Source organism: Pteronotus mesoamericanus, unplaced genomic scaffold, assembly GCF_021234165.1.
Source record: "Pteronotus mesoamericanus isolate MK-2021 breed Mesoamerican mustached bat unplaced genomic scaffold, CSHL_Meso_final contig_61, whole genome shotgun sequence".
NCBI lineage: Eukaryota > Metazoa > Chordata > Mammalia > Chiroptera > Mormoopidae > Pteronotus > Pteronotus mesoamericanus.
This window is the reverse complement of record NW_026555217.1, coordinates 30,570-53,940: the sequence shown is the minus strand read 5'-3', so window position 1 is coordinate 53,940 and position 23,371 is coordinate 30,570. Positions and strand designations below refer to the sequence as shown.

The 23,371-nt window shown below is 45.9% G+C and overlaps 2 gene segments (V, D, J or C); both read left to right on the top strand.

The window, feature by feature from the left end:
• Nucleotides 1-340: 340 nt before the first annotated feature.
• On the top strand, nucleotides 341-1,033 carry LOC129076570 (immunoglobulin heavy variable 4-38-2-like). The segment is given in 2 exon segments: nucleotides 341-386; nucleotides 471-1,033. Coding segments are annotated over 2 exon segments (609 nt in total).
• Nucleotides 1,034-9,902: 8,869 nt separating this feature from the next.
• LOC129076569 (immunoglobulin heavy variable 4-38-2-like) lies at nucleotides 9,903-11,880 on the top strand. The segment is given in 3 exon segments: nucleotides 9,903-9,971; nucleotides 10,057-10,371; nucleotides 11,870-11,880. Coding segments are annotated over 3 exon segments (372 nt in total).
• Nucleotides 11,881-23,371: the final 11,491 nt, after the last annotated feature.

Sequence of the window (23,371 nt, the reverse complement as noted above, 5' to 3'; positions counted from 1 at the left end):
TTGACTAACCTATGAACTTAAAATTGTTTGATTCCCTCATGCAGTCTAGTTATAATTGCTGAACATAGAAAGAAGGGCTGTCCATTGGCATGATTCAAAGTGGACCCACAACCCAACTACTCTCCCATACTTGAACTATGCCATCTAGTTCAAAAGAAGAAATGTGCTCAGGGCACAGAAAGACAGTGGCTCCAGTCTTCACCCATTATGAGAATAGGGTCCACAACATGCAAATTTCTGTCTTGGCTCCAGGTTAAGTAATTCTCTGGGCTGTGTGGGCTCACAGTTCTCTCCTCAAACAGGACTGAGTCTCTGGGAAAGGAAAACCTATGTGTAGAAGATGAGACTGCTGGGTGTCCTCCTGTGCCTGCTGACAGCCCCTCACGGTGAGTGTCTCAGATTTCAGACAGGGATCAATGTGATGATGGTGAATGCATGTGACTAAAGGGACTTGTGACCTGTGTTCCCAGGTTGCTGGTCCCAGGTGCAGCTGCAGGAGTCTGACCCAGGACTGGTGAAACCTTCGCAGACCCTATCCCTCACCTGCACTGTCTCTGGTTACTCCATCACTAGTGGTTACTGCTGGACCTGGATCATCCAGGCCCAAGGCAAGGGACTGGAGTGGATCGGGTGCATAAATAGTGGTGGAAGCACTTACTACAGCCCGTCCTTCAAGAGTCACACCTCCATCTCCAGAGACACGTCCAAAAACCAGTTCTCCCTGCAGTTGAGCTCCATGAGCACCGAGGACCGAACTGTGTATTACTGCGCAAGAGACACACTGAGGGGAAGTCAGCAAAAGCCCAGACACAAACCTCCCTGCAGGAAACAGGGAGGCTGGGCTACAGGGGGTGATCAGGGCAGCAGAGGAAGCTGTGGAACACTACACAGCTACTTCTACACAGACTCTGATATCCAGGACCAATTTTCTGGATCCATATTCCTGCATCAGCACCTGCTTCTGCTCCTGGGAAGACACTGTTCCAGTGTCTACCACATTACTATCCTGAAGGCTTCATGCTGTGCACTCTGAGAATGCAGTCTTATACACTGTTGGTTAGGCAGACCCTCTACCAAAATATCTGTTCAGTATTGGCTACAGTATGGAAAAGGCCACCCTGGGTGTGAACCTCCCCAGGACAATCCAGCCCCTGCTTACCATGACCTCTGCAGGTTCCGGATGCTGGACAATCAGACAACACAATGGTGGGCAGTGACCAGTCTTCACATCAATCATGTTTGCTTTTGTTCTGTCATCTTCTGTCATCAAAGTAGGTCCCTAAATTTTGTAAATGAGAGTCGAGACCCTGCCCATATGCTAGGAACAAATGAGAAGGGGATCTGGGATCATTACCATGTTAATTTTCAGTGCATGTGTGTGTGTGTGTGTGTGTGTGTGTGTGTGTGTGTGTGTGTGTGTGTGTGTGTGTGATTTATTGAGCAGTAGAAATGCATTGGAATGAGGGCTATATGCAGGCATACTCACATGGGATCCATAAGTAGATGAAACTCAGGATGTCAGTGTCCCCAAACCAATCATGAGACCTGTGGTCTCAGTGATGTCAGTTAGTCAGTGATCTGGCAGCTCTGGAGAACGGGCTTCCTAATGGCTGCACAGTGTCCAGGGTCGATGCTCCCTGCAGAGTCACTGGGGTTTACTGAGGACAATTCTCTTTATCCTGAAATGTCTAAACACATGGTGTCCCTGAGGGAGCATCCTGAAATCAGGGTTCAGCTTTTACTTCTGGACAACAGACACTGAGAAGTCCATACCCTGTCAGTCCAGAAAGACCCTCCCTTGCAGGGCAGGTATTGGGCAGCACGTTGCATGTAGGACCCATGATCTCAGGGAAGGTGATTCAGGAGCAGGTGGTGAGGGACCCGGGGTGGTATTTCCTCTGAGGGTCTGAATCTTCATCTTTTCTTGAAAACATCTAAAATAAGGGTTGGACATGATGCAACTCTAAATATGTAACTGTCATAGCAGTTACCTAACTAAATAAGAGAAGAGAACCAGAGTCATTGGGCATATTTCTGCAGCTTCTTCTTCTTCTTCTTCTTTTTTTTTTTTTTCCTGAATGTTAAGGAGCTGTAGACCGTGACCCAGGAAATAAAACCTAAATTTATTGAAGCAAAAATTGGTCCTGGTTGTCGTTCTGCCATTCACAATGCATTCTCATAGATGCGTTGCACTGTGAGGGCTCGTTTTTCTTTGAGAGGAGCTTTCCCTGCACAGAGCTGAAAGGACTGGCAGGGGCTCATGAGATAACACCGATTCACACTTCAACCCTTAGCCTTCCATTGATCATAGTCCCTGAGTCCTCTACATTCCCCCTGATGGAGTTAGTTTTCAGATGTCAAGTAATTTTAATCATGACAATACAAATGAGAAGAGGTAGACTACTTTAATTATGAGTCTGTAAGTGCCCTGAGAGCATCACTCACAGCCACGCCCTTCCCTATATAAGTCCTGAGGGCACAGCCTCTCACAATGGACTAGAGCTGTATAGCTCTCTACCACGTGGCATTGGCTACAGGTAAGGGGCTCCTTTGCTACAGGTAAGGGTTGAGGAGGGCACCGCAGGCACTCATGAGGAATTTCCACCCATACCTGCCTTCTCTCCACTTGTCTCCACTCCCAGGTGCTGTCAGTGCAGCCTGGAGTTGAGATAAGGAAACCTGGGGGCTCAGGGAAGGTCTCCTGCAAGGCTTCTGGATACACATCCACTAGTCATGCTGTGCAACAGGCCCCAAGAAACAGCCTGAAATATATAGGCTGTACCAACACAAACACTGTTCACCCCACATAGTGTAGGGTGTCTCTGAACAACATTTTATCTTAATGATCAGCCCTGTCACCGTGGTGTATCTGAAGATTAATGGTCTGATGTCCTATGAGAATGCCTTTTATTATGCTTCAATGTGATGACCCTCATTCTGAGTGTGTAACAATTTATAAGAAGTTGCATGGTTGGACTGGACTGAGGAGATGGTGGGGTGATGGGCCTCCTGACTACCTCACACACAGTCAAACAACTGAGACAGAGACTAATGCTGCCATGGACACATGAAAGATCTGGGGAAATGTTGCAGGAGACAAGATGCACAGTATAGAAGAGGCAGGGAACTTGCCCCCAGAAGTACCCCTGCTTTTTATTGTGACTTGTGCAAGGGGCACATTGGGGGCCTCCTTGTCCTCTGAATGAGGTATGTTCATGGAGGCATCACCTGGAAATCTTGGCTGGAGTCAGGTTTTGGGAAATGGACTGCAGTGACTGCCCATGAGAGCCTATGACATCCCTATTTCTGAACAATACAACTGCATGTTTGGGGAAATGTATGTACATTAAAGTCAAGGATGATACTATATGTACTTGTCTCTAGCCTATCATCACAGAGATAGCATTCTGGCAACAAAGTCAACGGCTGCCTGGTGTTCCAGGTTCCAGCACAGTCTCCAACATCACAACAGTATTTCCTTCCTCATTCAGGGTGACAAACTAAGGAGTCTCCTCACCTGAGACCGCATATTCACACGCCCCTATTCCTGAGCTAGTACTAATGGTCATCACATAGGAGGGAGAAGGACTGAGATGTCCTTGACAATGGGAGACCACATACTCCCCAGTCAATGGCCCTATAACAGTATAATCATTTAATATAGACCACGGGCTGCCATATGCATGAATTTATTTCTGTACAATCTGCCAGTTGGAGTGTGAAAACTGTTCAGTGGACAGAAGTCAAGATGGTGGCAAGAGAACCCTTACTCCAGAGCCTCTAGGTAAGCACTGTTGTATGAATACATACCCCCCAAGTTTATATGTTAAATTCCTCAACCCCAAAGGTAAAAGTATTAAAAAGTGAGGAAGGTTTACTCCCTTCCTCAATGAGCCCAGAGAGTTTGCTCATACTTCCTCCATGTGGGGACTGAGCTGGAATTGCCAGATGTGATCTAGGAAGAGGGTCCTTATCAGAAGGCACCATGAAATGTAATCAAATGCAGGCTAGGTCACCTGACACTTCCAAAGCCAATATTTGAGAGTTGAGAGCTGATATAAGGGAGAACCATTCTATTCATGTACCAGTCTCCAGGAAGTTGAAATATTCTCATCTCAAGCCCATTAACATCTCTCACTGCAGTTATGCTTATCATAGGAAGTGAGAGTGACAAAAAGCACAAAGAGATCATGGGCTGAGGCTGGAAATCTGCAGGCAGTACCTTGCTTGCCCCAACATAGACCTTCACTGTCATCATTCTAGAACTGTTTGGTGCCCAGTTAATTTTTCCATTGTGCCATCTTTGTCACCCACATCTGTGGACAAGGTTGTTTATTATACAGTGTGACTGGAACTGGTAGCACTTGCTATATGCTTGCAAAAACTATCGATATATGAGTTTTCATAATGTGGTTAGTACATCCTAATACTTTTATTGCACAGAAAGTAATAGCAGCGTAAAATTTTCATTCCATGATAAAATTCCCCACTTCGATTCTTCTTCCATATCTATGGAGCTATTGATGTCCTTGGAAGCTTCTGAAGGAAGGAAAACTGGAGCCTGTTGGAAAGAAATATCTTTTGAGTTAAAAGTAGATGTATACTATACAGGCCATTACAAAGCATATACTGCTTTACTCTCATTAGAAAAACAAGTCATAGAACTCTTTGAAACAATAAAAACAAACTTTATAAAGAGAGGAGTGCTTAAACATAAATTAAAATGTATCCTCTTTGGACCTGAGTCCTTGTGGTATCCATGAAAATAGACTCATGAACCAATCTCAAACATAGGGGTGCTGTGATCCAATGTTCTTTTTTCCCAGGTAGACAGAGTGTGATCTTGGAGATGATGGTTTCCATCTGAGCTAAGGTGCCATTGTAAGAACCCCATAGGGGTTGAAGGTCAGGTAAACTCCTGATGGGTCTGTGCGTAAGCAGTCTAAGGCAAATTGACTACCTAAGACAACTTTAGCTAGAGAGTCGAGAGATTTCTTAATACTAGCAGGTGAGGTGTCCATTTCATTGGCTATGGTGGTTAATGTATTGGGGAGATTCTGAAGTACATGGTGATGCGCAGCTGCTCCTGAGCAAGGTAGTAGAGTCCATCTAAAGAAATGTTCATTGTCTGGGATTTCTTCAGGGATATCTCATGCATGTTGGTGAACTGATTCACTATCTCTACAGACAACACTGCAAACGGGCTGTGCCTGCAACTGAAGAGCCTGAGAGCGGAGGACACAGACGTGCATTACTGTGTGAGAAATGCAGTGGGGAAGACAGCATGAGCCCTGACTCAAGTATTCCCACCAAGACAAGAGGGCTGAGCTGCCGCGGGTGCTCAGGACACCTGGTGACCCCCAGGTCCCATAGATTCTGGAGAAAGAGGACACTTGTAGGTTTTGCTTCATCCTTGATCCAGGATCTTCTTCTCTATTTGACATTCAACATGGAGATACTTAAGAAAGCCCTCACCATGCAGAGTCTAAAGTGGATGCCTCTCCTCTACCTAACTGCATTAGCAGGCACATGTGACCTGAGAATAAGAAACGTGTTTCATTAATAACTGTGTTGTGATGGTTGTTTTTGTTTGTTTGTGTTTTTTTTGTTTGTTTTGCGGGTTTGCCTGAATCACAAGTTGCCCAGACTGCTTTCTGAAATATAATCTTGGGTTTGTCCATAGTCTGTTTACAGGGGAAGTTTCTTTTGACTTGGTGGCTCAGAAAGGCTGATTATTTCCCCAATGCAGGTGGACACCGTCCACTGCAGTGAGGGACTGTTGAAACAAAGACTGAATAAAGCAAAATTAAACCCTTCCCGCCTGTGTTCTGCTTGCTGTGGCTGGGACAGGGGTCTTCTACTGCCACGGGCACCCTGGTGCGCAGCCTCCAGACCAGGCTGATTTATGGCAGCAGCTCTCCTGGGTCTGCTCCCTGCAACCTTAGCTCATGGGATTTTGGGATGTCTCACTGAACATAATGTAAGCATCAATTCCTTATAAATATAAGGATGGATATGCATTTTCTGGCTCTCCTTCTCTGGGAGAACATGACCAATTCTGTCATAAATGAGATAGCATGCAAGTTTTCCCAAATTTGCCTATCAGAACCTACATAAGTTTTAACTTGGCACAGAACTAAGCACTCAGTGACCACAAGGTAGATCACGTGAACCAATGTCACGTTAGAATTTTCAAAGCTGTTACCTGGGATATCTGTGTTACTAAATGGTGATCAGGACCCAGGAGGTGTTCCAGACACAGGGGGACCAATGCAACTAAAGGGTGACATCCAGCTCAGAAACTGGTTCCTGGAGGGTTTGTGGGAGGACTTCCCATTGGGGTCATTGATTTCTTCCCCTCCTTTTGGCCTCTGAGGCCATCTCTGCTTCCTCGTATGTTTTGAATCCCTTATACTCTCTGCTGTGAAAAATAGGAATGAGCTGGCTTTGCAGATATGGTTGCTTTCTCCGCTGGGTCCTGATTGCCCCCTTCCATTGTTCAGTCTGCTCTTCCCGGCTGACAAACTACACATGTCAGACATTCTCACTGAGCCCTGACTGAGGATGACCCCCCACACTCCAGTGCAGCGCTGAGCTGGCAGTTCTGAATCCATGTCCTGAGTCACACCCTCTTCCTCACACAGCACAGACCACCCCACCTGAAAATGATCACCCCACCCCATCTGCCCCATCAGGTTGCCTGTCTGGTTTGGGGGCAGTGAGTCACTTTCCTCTCTGTCACATTGTTGGACATTGAGCAATGAGCAATTGTCTCTTGAATGCCAAGTACTAGGGACATAGCCCACAACCCAGGCATGTGGCCTGATGGGGAAATCAAACCGATGACCCTTTCTTTAGCAGGCTGGTCCTGAGTCCACTGAGGCATACCAGCCAGGGCTCTGTGAGGGTATTCTACCTATTTTGTGAGTGAACTGGGTGAGGCATGTTGTCCTTCCTAATGTATGAAGCCCTGCCTCACCATCACTGGCCTCCAGGGGACCAATGTGATCCACCTGCCTGGGGGCTTTGGAACTGGAACATTCACATCAGCTTTGGTCCTGCCTCCAGCTCCCACAGAACACAGGCTCCTCCAGGGTCTCAGACCTGAGTCCTTGGACTGGAACTAACATCGGGGCTCCTTCATGACCCTCATGTCACCCTCCTCCATGATTTCCACTCAACCTCCTTTCTGTGACCATCTCTGATTTCCTCAGAACCACAGTGCAGGATGTGTGCCCCTGTCTTAGGAAGCCCAGGCTGTTGCAGGTGTGACCTGAAGGTGTGACCTGAAGGTGATCACCTGTTGACTCCTTTCACCTGAGTTTGTTGCCTGCCTCCCCTGTGCTGTAGCCCCTCCTCTCTGATCAGGAAAATAGCAAAATTTCTAGTTTCAAAGCAACTATTGGAAACTCAATAGTAAGATGTGCTCTATTTGAATTAAAAAAAAAAAATGATCCCTCTTCAAAAGAAGAGAACATGGGCAGATGCAAGAACACAGATGAGCCTTGGAGACAGAATGCCTAGGGAAGAGGCCACTCTCAGTATCACAGTGGCTGAGTGCTTCCACATCTGTGAGAGACAGAGGGTCAAGTGCGTGGAGGTGGAGTGCAGAAAGGGTCACTCGGCTGGCGGGATGGAGATCTGGAGCTGTTATTTAAAGGGCACTGAGTCAGTGTGGGAGGGTGAAAAATTCTGGACTTGGAAGTTGACAGGTTGCACAATTTCTGAATGCACTTAACATCACTGTGTACACTTAAAATAGATTAGCCTGTTGACTGTTTGGAGCAAAACTATCAGAATAAGTGTAACTGTTCTGTGTGTGTCTCTAGAAAAATGAATCCTGGAAAGTAGGGGAGCCTAGTCCAGGACTCTGGGCTACAGGGGTCCTTGGGCTGAGAGCATTGTGTGAGGTGGAGGCATGGGATCCAGCACAGTGGGTGGTTCACATCCTGAGAGGGTGAAGACATGACAAGGACCCAGGGCCTCTTTGAGGGAGATGTGATGTGAGTGGCATGTCATTAGGGCCCAGCTCTCTCTGACTTACAGAGTCACCACAATGAGTGTGGGGAAGCACGACTGTCCATGACACTCACCACACACAGGGCTTCACAGAATGGACCTGCCCTTCTCAGGAGATACTTTTTCCCCTATCAATTTTCAATTTGCAGCATCCTCTAAGCAGCTAACCTGTCACAGGAGTGAGAAAAATGACAAGACCTTCAAAAGGTTCACTTATCCAGGTCTCAGTCTCTAAAGCTCCTGGAAAATTGGAACCTATAGACAACCAGGTGTGCACCTGAAATGCATCTCTGGGCAGCATTGCAAGGAAAGGTGAGGGGTGAAGTCATGTCCTATCTCAAGGTACCCTGGGGCAGGAGAGGCCACATGGTCTGGGCCAGAGCACCATAAAGGGGCTCAGTCCTTCATGTTTCAGGAGGGGGCAGGAGTGGGTTACAGAACACAGGTGTACAGTTGGGCACAGAAGTAGTGCTCGCTGGAGGAGGTGTTCGCACAGCTTCTCTCCCTTGGCATCCATCCCCTTGTTTTTTATGCTTGTCAAAATGGGTGGGTCCCAGCATTGCTGATAGGTCCTCTAACCCCTGTAAGACAGTGAAGCCATCTCCATCACAGGTGATACTTCAGTCTCAAGTGGCTGAACCCATCACTTTCACTGATCCTGTTGACAAAGAGGGAATCTCCCGAGACATTTATCGCCTGAGGAAATCTCTCAGTGGGACCTTAGATGCCCTCAGTCTGTCAGATGTGCCCCAGGCCTTTCTGTGCACTATTAGATGACAGGCATTAAAGTGTAAGGTTTCTGTGCATGAACGATGTACAATACTTGGGAAAGCAAACCTTGTTTTAAGCATTTACCAGGCTGTTGAGTCCTGTCATGCGTTTCATTTCACTTAAGTGATGTAATAGAAGGTACAGCTGGCTTGCACTTCGGTGTCCGTCCACCTGACAACTTGGTCCATCATGAGCCCCCAGTCCCCTTCCCAGGACAAAAATTTCTGGGTCCCAACCCCAGGCTCCAGGGTGAACATGGGGATGGCAGCGTCCAAACTTACCCTCTATGAACAGGAAGCAGGTCCTGTCCTCCTCACATATCTCAGGACACCTGCTGGCTCAGAGTCAGTGCCTGTGTGTCTTTGGAGGGGATTGCAGGGTTTCAGGGCCCCATGTTGTCCGGGAGCCTGGTAGGCCTCCTGAGAGGTTCACTTTTGAGAAGGGATGCACTGCTTGGGGGAACTGACACGAAAGAAAGGACACAGCGTGTGTAACACCTGTGTCAGCTGCAGGATCTGAGTTGGACTCTGGGATGCAGGTTCAAACCTGTGTAGCCCATTCCCTGGTGCTGGACTGAGACAGAGGCTGCATTTGCTCTGAAACCTGCAGACAGAGGGGCTTCAGGTAGGGCAACAGAAAGACTTCTGTACTTTGCAATATTTTTACATTAAAAAGTTCATCAAATCCCATTCCATATGAAATTATGATTATCACATCTGGAAATATTGTGTGTACCTCATGTTTCTTTGCACTTGGACAGATGTTTGGGTGAATGTAAATCTGTTTTAATATCCCCTTCAAAGATCTTTGACAATAAATTTTGTGATCCCTCATCCAGTCCAGCTTTAACTGTTAAACATTGAAAGAATGGTTGTGCATTGACATGTTTCAAAGTTGACACATAACTCTGCACTTATCTTATATCTGAAATATGCCATTGAGTCCAAGAGAAGAAATGTACTCAGGACACAGAAGAACAGGGGTCTCAGTCTCTCATAACTTATGAGAATAGAGTCTGCCACATGCAAATTTCTGCCTCAGCTACAGGATAAATTCACCCTTAGTCTGTGGTGGCTCACAGCTGTCTACTCACACAGGGCTGAGTCTCTAGGGAAGGCAGACCTGTGTGTGGAAGATGAGGCTGATGAGTCTCCTCCTGTGCCTGCTGACAGACCCCCAGGGTGAGTGTGGTAGAAATCAGACACGGGTGTATTGGATAATTGCAACTGCATGTGACTGACAGGGGCTGATGTATTTTGTTTCCAGGTGTCTGGACCCAGATTCAGCTGCAGGAGTTGGGCCCAGGACTACTGAAACCCTCGCAGACACTCTCCCTCACATGCACTGTCTTTGGTTACTCCATCACTACTGATTACTACGTGAGCTGGATCCGCCAGCCTCCAGGGAAGGGGCTGGAGTGGATCGGTGGCATATATTATAGTGGAAGCAATTACTACAGCCCGTCCTTCAAGAGCCGAGCCTCCATCTCCAGAGACACGTCCAAGAACCAGTTCTCTCTGCAGCTGAGCTCCGTGAGCACTGAGGACACAGCTGTCTATTATTGTGCAAGAGGCACAATGAGTGAGAGACAGCAAGAGCCCAGACACAAACCTGCCTGCAGGAAACAGAGACTGGGCTGCAGGGGGTGTTCAGGACACCAGAGGAAGCCTTGGAAACCTACACTGTCAATGTCCACAGACTCTGACATGCCAAGACCATTTCCTGCCTCTGCTATTCTTGCATCAGCACCTGCTTCTGCACCTGGGGAGACACTGCTCCAGTGTCCACTGTGTCACTTCCCTTGAGGCTTCAGGCAGTGCGCTCTGAGAAGAGGGACCTGTAAGCTCTATGTCACAGAGACCCTCCACTTAAAAATTAGGTCAGTATTGGCTACAATTCCTGGAAAGGGAACCCTTGGTCTGAACTCCCCAGGAAATACTGGACGTTCTCACCATGGCATCTGTGAGTTCCTGGTGCTTGTCGAACAGGAAACCACAAGGGTGTACACTCTCTAGTCCTCACATCAGTCATGTTTGCTCTATTTCTGTCATCGCAGTAGGCTCCTCATTTGTTAGGATGTCAGGATCATGTCCCTGTGTTATGAACTGGAGATAAGGGAGGGATGAGGTCATTACCATGAAAAATTTCAGTGTTTGTGAGTGCCTGTGTGTTTCTGTGTGTGTGTCTGTTTTTCTCTGTGATTTACTGACCAGTTGAAGTGCATTGGCATGAGGGCCATGTGCAGGGAAACTCATATGGAGACTGCAAGCTGAAGAACCTGAGGACATCATTGCCCCTCAAAGCCACCTAGAGCTTCTGGACTCAGGGATGTTGGTGACTCTGTGTATCAGGCAGCTCCAGCAAAGGGGCTCCCTGGTAGCTGCACAGTGCCGAGGGTCGGGGCTCCTGCAATGTCACTGGCATTTACTAAGTGTAATTATCTTTACCTTTCTTTATCTAAGCCCATGATGTCGCTGAGGGAGCATTATGAAATCAGGGCTCAGTTTTCACTTCTGGGATCCAGACACGGAGAGATCCATGCCCTGTCAGCCCAGACAGGACCCTCCCTTGCAGGGAAGGTGTTAGGCAGCAGGTGGAATGTAGGACCTATGATCTCAGGGCAGCTGTTTCAGGAGAAGGTGTAGAGGGAACTGGAGAGGGATTTCCCCTAAGGGCCTGGGTCTTCCTGTGTTCATCAAAACATCTAAAATGTTTGGGCAGTGTTTGACACTAGATACCTATCTCTATCTGGGCATTCACCAAACTCAATAAGACCAGAAAGCCCAGTCATTGGGAGTATTTCAATGGCTCATTTATATCTGGATGTTGAGTAGCTGGAGGTCTTGATCCAAGACATAACACCTACAGGTATTAAAGCCCGGAACTGCCCATGTGATCTCTGTGTAACTTGAAGGCATTTTCAATGAGGAACTTCTGTGGGACTCATTATTCTGTGGGAGGAGCTCTGAGTGCACAGAGCTCTGGGGCTTAGAGTGGGGCACATATCAGATAACAATGATTGAATCTTGAACCCTTATCCTCCCATTGTTTATGTGCTCTGTGTCCTCCACCTTTACAGGTGGAATCTGATGATCAGGGATGAAGTACTTTTCCTCATGACTATGCAAAGAAGAGGTAGACTAGGTTCAATGTGGGTCTCTCTGTGCCCTGAGAGCATCACCCTCAACCACACCCTCCCCTACAGAGTCCTGAAGGCACAGCCCCTCACCATGTGCTACTGTTGGGAAGCTACCTAGCTGGTGGCAGTGGCTACAGGTATGAGGCTCCTTTGCTCTTAGGTTGAGAAGAAAATCAGGGGAAGTCAAGGGGAAGTCAAAGGGAATTTCCACCCACTCCTGCCTCTGCTCCATTCATGTCCAATCCCAGGTGCAGCAAGTGCCATCTAGGGCTGAGGAGAGGAGTTATGGGGTCTCAGTGAAGGTCACATACAAGGTTTCTTGAGACACATCCACAAGTCATGCTGTGTGAGAGGCCCCAGGACAGGGCCTGAAATTTATAGGCTGGATCAACACAAATATTGCAAAATTCATAGAGGTCACAGCTTCTCAGAATGAGATTCCATCCTCATGGCCACCCCTGTCACCATCTCCTGTCTGCAGGTAAATCTTTTGGTGTCCTCAGACACAGATGTGTATTACTGTGAAAGAGGCTCAGTGTGATGACCCACTTCCTGAGTGTGTCACAAACCCTAAGAAGTGCGATGGTTGTACAGGGCTGAGGAGGTGACAATGTGATGATCCCCCTGGCCTCCTCACTCACAGTCACAGAACAGAGACCAGGACTGATGCTGCCAGGGACACATCGGAAATCCAGGGAAAAGTATCATGAGACCAGATGCACTGCAAGGAAGCGGCATGGAAGATGCTCTTGGAAGGATCCCTGCTATTTACTGTGATTTGCACATGGGCCACAATGGGAGCTTCCTTGTTTTCTGAATGAGAGATGTTTGTGGAGGCAGCGTCAGGGAATCTTGGGCCAGTTCAGGTTTTGGGAATTTGGACTCTAGTGACTCCCAAGAAAGGCCTAAGTTGTCCCGTATGTATACACAATGAAAGTGAGCTCAGGGAAGTGTAAGTGTGTGGATGTCAAAGATGAAATTCTGTGTCCTTTCCTTTGTCCAATCATCACAGAGATGACACTCTGGCATCAAAATCAAGGGAGAACAAGTGTTCCAGGTTCCAGCACTGTCTGTGACATCACAGAGTTCTTTAATTCCTTGCCGAGTGAGAGGTCCTAAGGGGTGGCATCCTCTGAGAGCACAGCCCCGCATGCCATGTGTCTCTCTCCCTGAGATAATACTAATGATCATCACACAGGAGGGAGCAGGGCTGGGGAGTCCTTAACAAAGGGAGACCACACCCTGCCCATTTGGTGTTCCTATGATAATGGAATCATTGATGGCAGACCAGGGGCTTTCATATGCACACATTTATTCCCATGGAATCTGCCAGTCAGAGTGTGAAAACCATTCAGTGGACAGAGGTGAAGGTGGTGGCAGGGTGACCCTGACTCCAGAGGCTCCAGGTCAGCACTGTGGCATGAACACATGTGTCTCCCTTCTAAGTTTATATGTTTAACCCCTCATCCCCAGAGAGAACAGTATTAAAAAGTGAGGAGACCTTTAACCAGGGGAACCTGAGGACATTGCAGACTCCCAAACTCTGCAAGAGCTTTTGGGCTCAGTGATATTGGCCAAGTCAGGGCATCTGGTAACTCCAGGTCAGGTGCTCCGATTTTCCAATATTCCCCAGGTTTTGAGGCTCTCTGCTGGGTCACTGGGTTGAATAAGGCTAGTTCTTTGTGCCCAGAGATGTAAAAGCACAAGGTGTCCTAGAGGGAGCATCCTGAAGTCAGGGCACTGACTACAATTCTAGAAAAGATATGCTGAATTGTCAATACATTGAGAGCCCAGACAGGGTCCACTCCTGCAGGGTGTGGGATGGGCAGCAGGGGGCGCGCAGGACACACAAGATCAGGGATGCTGCCGAGTAACAAAAGCAGAGGAGCTGGGGAGACATTGACTATGAGGCCCTGGTTTTGTCTCTTTCCATGAAAACGTCGGAAAAAAGAGCTAGACATTAGTTTCCTTTAACTATCTTATTTTGTCATAGAATATACCAAACTCATTAAGATATGAGACCTAGAGTAAATTATTTACAAGCCTTCTTTATATTTTGAATTCCAAGGAGCTGAGAACAAGGGTGGTTGTAGTAACTCAGTAGGTACAGCATTTGGAGACACACTGACCCAGAAATAAAACATTCATGTAATGAGGCCAGAACTGACCCAAGTGCTCTCTCTGTCACTGAAAGGTGGGCTCACAGTAAGGAGCATGTCCTGTGGGGGGATTGTTCTTCAGTGGGAGAAATTATGTCAGCATAGTGCCCAGCGTCCTGCCAAGGACACATATATGGCAACCCTGCCTAGACATGGAGTCTCCAGCTCCCACTGAGCATGGTCCTTGTGCCCACTTCCTTCTCTAAGGTGGGGTCATCTTCATCTTTGAAACTTTCTGCCTAATGAATATTCAAACAGGAAGAGGTAGACTAGGGTAAACATGGGTCTGTCAGTGCCCTGAGAGCAACACTCACAACCACATTCTCCCCTACATGATTCCTGAAGGCACAGTCCTCACCTCGGACTGGAGCTGCAGAGTCTTTTACCTGGTGGCAGTGGCCACACATAAGGTACTCCCCAGCCCTGGGTAGAGGAGGGAATGAGGAACAGTTAATGGCCATTTCCACCCACTGCTACCTACTTTCCATTGAGGTCCTCTCCAAGGAGAATCTGAAGCCATCTGGGGCTGAGGTGAGGAAGCCTAGGGATTCAGTGAACCTCCACTTCAAGGCTTCTGGATATGCTTTCACCAGCTTCTGGGGGCACAGGGTGCAACAGGCCCCAGGACAAGGGCTTGAGTGGAAGGGAAGTGTTACCTCTAATACTGGTGGCAATAACCACACACAAAAGTTCCCAAACAGGGTTACCGCGGCTGCAGACAAGTCCATAAGCTCAGCCTACATGGAGCTGAGCAGCCTGAGGCCTGAGGACATGATCATCTATCACTGTACTACAGACACAGAGAAGGGGCGTCAGCATGAGCCCAAACAGAAACCTCCCTGCAGGAGGGGCTAGGAACACCAGGGACTGTTCACATCCCCTAAACACAAAGAACATCTCAGGAGCTGGTTCATTGGGAGTTTTGAGTTGGTTTCCTGTGTGATTTCCTCTTCCTGTAACAGTTTCCCTCAAGACATCTCTCTGGGTTCCTCATTCTGAACTCAACTCTGAAGTCTCTGAGTTAGTCTGTGTTAAAGAAAGACTGATTTCTCACATAAGCAAAAGACAGAGACTCTTTCAGACACTGTGGTGCCCAGTTCCAATGAATCATCTACTCTCTTCACCCACATCAGCTGAATCTAAGATGGCTTTTTGCTGGACCCAACACTGTAGCCCAGCCCCACACAGCTCAGTGTCCAAGGCAGCCAGAGCAGTGCACCTGTCTGCTGGACAATGGGCACCAGAGTCAAATGGAATTAAAGCCAGAAGGTGCACCCGCCTTGTGGTGATGATCATTGATTTACCATCATGTTCACAACACCAAGAGTAGATACCATGACAGGGACAGCAAGACACAAAACAGGTTGCTGTGGATGTCCAGGCTGATGGCAGACACACACACACTGAAGTGTAAGGAATGTTTATCATGCACATAGGAGACATCTCTGGGAGGATTGGGAGAGGCCCTTCTGCAAGCCAGTCGCATTTTGAGAGACCCAGGAAAAACGACTGGCTCAAGAGTTTATTTTGTTGAGATGGTGGTGAGGGGATTCTGCCCACAGGGTTTGTGTGCTTTCATTTGACAATAACATCTGAAGGTGAGACCTGGTCTTTCTTCGAAGATTTCCTATATGGACAGATGGAGAAGTGGCAAAAATGATCCATCAGGTGCCAGTAGTCAAGTATAAAATAAAAGTGAGTTTGACTATGTATTTCACTTATCAACCATAAAAAGGGAGCAAAAATGAGATAAATGATCACTTGCATGGAGATCCACCATGTCTACAGAAAATGAAAAGAATGATTTTAACTAAGCATACGATGATGAAAATTAAGATGTTTGGTGGTGATGACAGAGTTAGAGAGGGGTCTTCATCCAATGTCTTAGGATTTTTCCACACAAGTTAATCAGGTTTTGGAAGGCCTTCACTCTGGTGACTGCTTCAAAAAATGCCAGGCTCCCCAAAATCTGTGAGTATCATAAGTTTAACGAGCCCTAATAAACCAAACTTCAAATTTAAGAGAATTTTGTGTGATTCTTTGGATGTGAAACTAAACACAAAAATGAACACCATGGAGTTTATCTGCTGCCTTTGCTGCTGAAACAACTTATATGTTTCCTTCCAATGAGGTTTGAGAGAAAGTTTACTGTACTGGCCATCACAATATTTAGAATTCACTGACAACCACAGAGTCTGTTAGAGAGTTTGATTAGATAGGCAGCTTTAATCTGTGGGTGACATGAGGGGGTATTTAGCATGAACAGTTTTCACTATTCTTTCCTGACTGGAATGCAGCATGACCGAGGTCAGCTGTGAGTGCAAGTCACTAATTACATGGTTCCCTCCATTCTCATGTCACATGGGACAACTAATGTGTCTTGAGGGAAGCTGGTGGGTCACCAGTATGTTTGTGAAGACCTGTGGACACAGCAGCTCAAAGTTAATGAACCTATAAAAGTTTTATGTAAAAATGTTTTTTTAATCTTTACAGAGATTGTGGATAGTGGTGGCCAAGAGGTGTGGACACCTGACCATATGACACAGCGCTGGATTGTGACACATCTCTACAGTGAGCACTTCTGTCACTGCACAAAAAAATTGGGGACAATGGAATCTCAAGCTGCTTTTATTAGCTGAGTGGAGTGTAGGTTTCTGTCATGGAATTCGCTCCAGGCATCGCAGAAATGCACACAAAGTGACTACAACAAGTCCACACCCCAGACAGAGTGAAGCTGGATGAAACCATCAGAACTCTTCAAAGGGTCCTTGAGGACTGGCCCCTGGTCAAGCCTCACCTTCACTGCTGGGCCAGGATTTGCTGTTTCTGGTAACATAGGAGCATGAATCAACCTCTTCTGTCTCTGAAAGTTTTCATATGAGTGATAATTGAAAGTGATAGCAGTGTGTCTATCCCATGGATGCAGTTTCAGTGGGAAGTTTAACAAGATTCATTTGAAAGTATCTGATTCCAAATGACAACTGTTTAAAATAATCAAATATCTGCGGGAGATAGGCAGTTATAAAATTTTACTTTATTTTTACTTAAAACTAGTGTCTAAACATACACATTTTCCAGCAACTGCTTTGCATTCTTCTGTCGATTCATCTTTTGAGGGATCATATGGGATGATATTTCAGGTTAATGCTGCTTGCTTGGCACAATGAGTTATTAGAGAACTTTTTTAGCTTCCATGCTACATAGTTTTGTATTGACTTACACTTTCACATTATTTCACCTTGCAGGTTGGATGAGGGCTTCAGACCTCCTCAAATAGTTCATGTGATGAAGTTTCCTGGAGACATGAGGACCCACTTTTTTGTAGAGAATTCCATCAAATACTGCTTCCCAGACTTCTGTTTCTTTGCTGCCCTTGACCTGATTCACAGCTCTAGGAACTGCTGTGGCTTATGATGTCTGGGCTTATTTTATTTTTTATTTAATTAATTTATTTTTTCAAATACTTTTGTCTCTGCCTACCCCCCACCACTTTCCCTTGCCCCCTCCCTCCATCCCTCCCTCCCTCAACTCTTCCCCTTTGGTTTTGTCCATGAGTCCTTGCTATATGTGCCTTGACTCTCCCCTTCCCTTCCTTTTCCCCTGCCCCCCTCCCTCGTTCCCTCTTGTCTCTGTTGGTTTATTTTCCTTTCAGTGTTGCTGGTTTTATTTTCCTTGCATCTTTGTATTGTTGGTTAGGTTCCACTTATAGGTGATATCATATGGTATTTGTCTTTTTCCCCCTGGCTTTTTTCACTTAGCGTAATGCTCTCGAGTTCCATCCATGCTGTTGTGAAGTGTAGTAGATCTTTTTTTCTTTCTGCTGCATAGTATTCCATTGTGTAAATGTACCATATTTTTTAATCCAATCATGTACTGATGATCATTTAGGTTGTTTCCAACACTTGGCTATTGCAAATTGTGCTGCTATGAATTTTGGGGTGCATAGGTTCTTTTGAATTGGCATTTTGGGATTCTTAGGGTAGAAGCCCATCAGGGGAATCACTGGATCAAAAGGCAGTTCCATTTTCAGCTTTTTGAAGAAATTCCGCACTGCTTTCCACAATGGCTGCACCAGTCTGCATTCCCACAAGGAGTGTACTAGCGTTCCATTTTCTCCACAGCCTCACCAGTACCTGTTGTTTGTTGATCTGTTTATGATGGCCATTCTGACCAGTGTGAGGTGATACCTCATGGTGGTTTTGATCTGCATTTCTCTGATGACTTGTGATGCTGAGCGTCCTTTCAAATGTTTCTGTTGGAAGTCCTAGACACAGTGGTCAGTCAGGAAAAAGAAATAAAAGGCTTCCAAGTAGGAAAGGAGGGAGTAAAGCTATCATTGTTTGCAGATGACATGACAGTGTACATAGAAAACCTTGTAGACTCTACCAAAAAACTCCTCACCTTAAAAAGTGAATTTGGCAAAACAGCAGCATACAAAGTCAATATTCAGATGTCTGGGCTGGTTTTAAATCAGAAGGAAGAATGGTTTTGGACAGAAAGTTTTTTTTATTATTTTTTATTCTGGTTAACAGCTTCCAGATTTAACATTGGTGTGTGATCTATCAACACATAATACCAGGTTCAGGTTCTCCATGAGCCTCTAATAACTTTAGATCATGGCCATATATTACTGTTGCAGACATACAAAGAGAGAAGATGAGAGTCAACCCAGATAAAAATGTCCATGCAAGAGAGGATGGGACCACCTTGGGTCTTTCAGTGTCCCTAAATTAATGGATTGTCCCAGAAGCAGGTGCAGTTGGAGCTTTGGATTGATTTCCTGTGTGGTTCCCTCTGACTGAAATAGTTTCCCTCAGGGAACTCCTCTAGTTTCCTGATTCTGTACTCACCTCTGAATTATCTCAGTGAAAACTATCTGTTGTAAAGGAGACAATATTCTCTTGTGTCCAAAAGACTGAGATTCTTCTGGAGCAAACAATGTGGCCCAGCCCCACACAGCCCAATGTCCAAGGCAGCCAGGAGCAGGACACGTGCACGCTGGACAGCCAGCAACAGAGGCTCTTGAACCCAAATCCAAAAGGGGAAGGTCCTTGGTGGTGATAGTCTTTAATTTGACACCATGCTCACAGCACCAATTGTAGGGGACACAGCAAAGATGCAGAGGGACACAGAAAATCTTTGTGTAGATGTCCAGCCTAACACACACACTCTCACTCACACACACACACACACACACACACACACACACACACACACACACGCCCAAGAGGACAAGCAGCATTTCCCTTGAAGAGTTTAAGTCAGTGCGTGGATCATAAAGAGTCCTACAGCAAGTCAGATTTTTATACTAAATCTTGATTAGTAGCCCCCAGTTTGCTTACTCCAGATTGAACCACCAGGGAGTAGTACCAGGGTGAGGTTCTCAGTGCGAGTCTCCGATACAACTGCAGATGCTCTGAGTTTCCCTAGTAAAAATGGAATCTGTGAGCTCACTCCTGGACTCAGCCGTTGACACCTACCTGTTGCCCTCTGCTCCACTCCACCTTAGAATCAGCGATGTTAGGGTTAGTTCTCTTGTTTATTTTAAATTCCAACTGACATTGTATATTTTATAGAAATGTCTGGCCTACAGCAGAGTGTCCGGCACTTACACAGATTGTGAATGTGATGGCCCAATGCATCCAGGTCCCACCTGGCACCACACACACTAATTACAGCACAACACCCTCTGGGTCCTTCCACGTTGTCCTGGAGGCTACAATTCCTGTTTTTAAGTTGCTGAGTGAGAAAGATGGGATAGTTTTCAAATGAATGTGTGGCCAAAAATTCCATTTACTGTTTTTTTTTTTCATAACATAAAATATACATTTTTATGTAGGCTAGATCCAGTGTGGTATAACAATGATGGTTGCCAATTAATGTCTAGATTTGATTGTTATAAACTTCACTTGGTTAACCCACCATGAAGCATCTTTCAGTGAGAAATCTCCACCACAATGTTTGCAAATCACTTTGGACACATTTGATAAGTCACAGCATCTTCTCCATATATTGTAGAAAACCTTTTGCATTATAAATTTTATCACATGTTTATCTTCCTTGAAATAATAAAGCATAACATGCTGAAAACGTTACATTTTCCTCATTTTCAATATTAAATTTGCTACACAGAAATTGACCACTTAGGATGTTTTTTTTTTCAAATGCATGCACATATGACAACTGACAATAAAATGTGACAAAATAAATTCAAATGAAGATAAATACAACTAAACAATGCATGAGCCATCTTATATAAAAATAGCCTTCTTGCCAATTCAACATATCAATGACTACATGATTATGTGAGTCTATTTCTGAGGAAAGGAAATAAAAAAACTTGAACCAGCTGCATGAGGAGGAAAATCACTACATAAAAACCAAGAACCCTGAAAGTGGTGGCCCCAGGGTTGCTTTATCCACCACCCATGCACCTGGGAGACTCTCTTCCCAGTTCAGCTCACTGATCCATGCAGCATGGGGTTTTAGGCCTAGGTGACAGCCATCTCATGAGGGCCAGGTGACCCCATTCCCCAGTGGCATATGCAGGCACAAAAATGGTTGAAAGAGATAAGGGATGGAGTTTCTGAAATGTACTTGTGATGAACCAAGAATGAACCTGTCCCTTAGTTCCTGATGAGGACTATGTCACCACTACACAGACCAACAGATGCTGATGATATAAATAAGAAAGAAATGCCATAGGTGACCTGGTGTAGAGAAAGTTATATAGAGTGGCTGCAGGGAGGGAAGATAATTTAAATGTAATCAATGGATGAAAAAAAATGATGCTCTTCATACCAATTATGATTTCATTTCTTTTCGGTTATATAATACTCATATTTGGCATTGCGGTTTTTCATAATGGAATTTCTATACTTTTAGGATGCTTACATGACAATATTTAACTACACCTTCACCTAAGTAGATCTCGCCAAGATTGAGGTTAATGACTGAATGTGACTCACTGCCCAGGTGTCGCCAATCTAATGAGGACCAGGTGATGGCTTTTCCCAGTGGTCTGTGCACACATGAAAATGAATGAAAAGGTTTGAAACTGTTTTAACCACAGAATCTAGAGAATAAGGACAAACACGACATAGAGAGGCTGCTGCACATTGAGCACCAAATTGCACTTAGACAATATGGCCCGGGAGCAGTGCATGATTCTCTGTGGAATTCATGTTTCTGTCTCCGAATCTCCAGAGACTTCACCTCCTCCAATCCTGGGTCCACGTGCTGTAGGGTCACACTCTGTTCTTACTCCGTAGTCTGATTACCCCATATGGGAAACTGGGTCAGATAGAACTTCCTACCTCCTCAGGTTGTAATGGTTGATTTCTATGCGTGTGCTCACTACCGGTGACCCTAAAAGGCATCTCTCACTTTAAACCTCTTCATTCATGACAGTTTACTCTCCTAGGGCATGGACCTGACTCCTGGAGCCATTGGGTCACTGGGGAGAATGCAGGAACTTCTGCAGGAAGTAATCATTTTATTTCTATATTATTATTTTTCTCTTCATCAGAAGACTTTTTCATTGTTATCAGAGAGAAAAAAAAAGATTTGAAATAATGAGACAATGAGGGAGGAAGAAAAAGAAAGATCCTTTGCCTCCCATACATGATTAGACAGAGGATCATAACTGCCCACATTTGGGATTGAACCTGCAACCTTCAATAACAGGATGGCAGTTCAACTTCCTAGACCAAACTGCCCAAGGCTGGGGAGTAATTCTTAACAAACATGGCCATGGGGCAAGTCACATGTTGGGGCCACACCTTTCAAGTCTCTGTCCAAAACTACAACTCTGATATAGTTGGAAGACATGCAAATAGAGTCCTTCTGCTCATGAAAAGCAGCCCAGCCTCAGCCCTGCAGCTCTGGAATGAGGAGCTCAGCCCAGGATTCCCATGTGTTCCCAGACCCTGCTCAGGACAGGACACAGATCACTCACCATGGAGTTTGGGCTCAGCTGGGTTTTCCTTGTTGCTATTTTAAGAGGTAATTTACAGAGAATGAGACACACTGAGAGTGTGAGTGTATATGAATTAGAGAAACAGTTGACAGGGAACAGTTTCCAGATCAAGATGCCCTTATGTTTTCAGGTGCAGCTGGTGAAGTCTGGGTGAGACATCAGACTGGGGCATCTCTGAGACTCTCCTGCGCAGCCCTTGGATTCACCTTTAGTAGCTCCGATGTGTACGGGGTCCTCCAGGCTCCAGGGAAGGGGCTGGAGTGGGTCTCAGACATTAATGAGGGTGAAAGTACCACATCATATGCCAACTCTTTTAGGGGCCAATTTATCTTCGACAGAGAGAGTAGCCAACACGTGCTGTCCCTGTGAATGAACAACCTGAGAACCTAAAACACAGTTTTGTGTATGACTGTGTAGAGAAACAGGAAGACAGCATAAGCTCAGACAGACTTCCCTGTGGGAGAAAGGAGGGCTTGGCTGCAGGGAGTGCTCAGGGCACCAGGGGGCGCTCAGGACACAGGGGACCTCTTGGCATCCCCTGCAGCACAGAGGCCACACCAAAGGAGCAGGTGCTGGCCTGGTGGGGAACGAAGGTGCTTCCCCTCGGGAGCAGGGTTTCCTTTCAAAGCTCTTGGCTGCATCTAGGGCACTTTTTCTGTCTTTGCGACTCCCATCTTCCCCATTCTCACTGCAAATAGCGAAAGGCTAATGAAATTATATTTTTAACAATGAGATTCTACCCTGGGCCTGGGACCTTCCCTTCACCAGGTTCCTGTGTGTCCTTTTTCTTCCTTGGTTAAGAACCAGCCTGAGTGCTCTTGTCTTCCCCGTGGTTGGAAATGTTTCCCACATAGAGGAGCACAGCCCATCCAGGCCCCTGCATGCTGATCTCACGCTCTGTCACCAACATGTACACAATGCCCTCACATGTCTTCTTCCAACAGTCATGCCTCAACGCAAGGGGTGGGGGTCATCCCCCAGGAACTTGTCCCCTCAGGTCTCTGTCTCCCCTGTTGCACATCACCCTCTTGCTCCTAATTTCCTGGATGATTGTGAAAAATTTTTGGCTTTTAAAATCTATAGGACTTACGTATAGTGGATGGAGGAAATATGTAATTTAAATGCTAATGTGAAATAAAGATTTATTTTCATTAATTTCACCTGGCCTTGCAAATATATATTTGTTTTATTTTTAAATTTCAGAAAATCAATGTTAAAAACGCATATATGAAAAAAGAAAAGTAATTTTTTCTACCTTATCTTTTCATGTTTCATGTTTAGGAACAGTATAGCTGCTCATCTTAT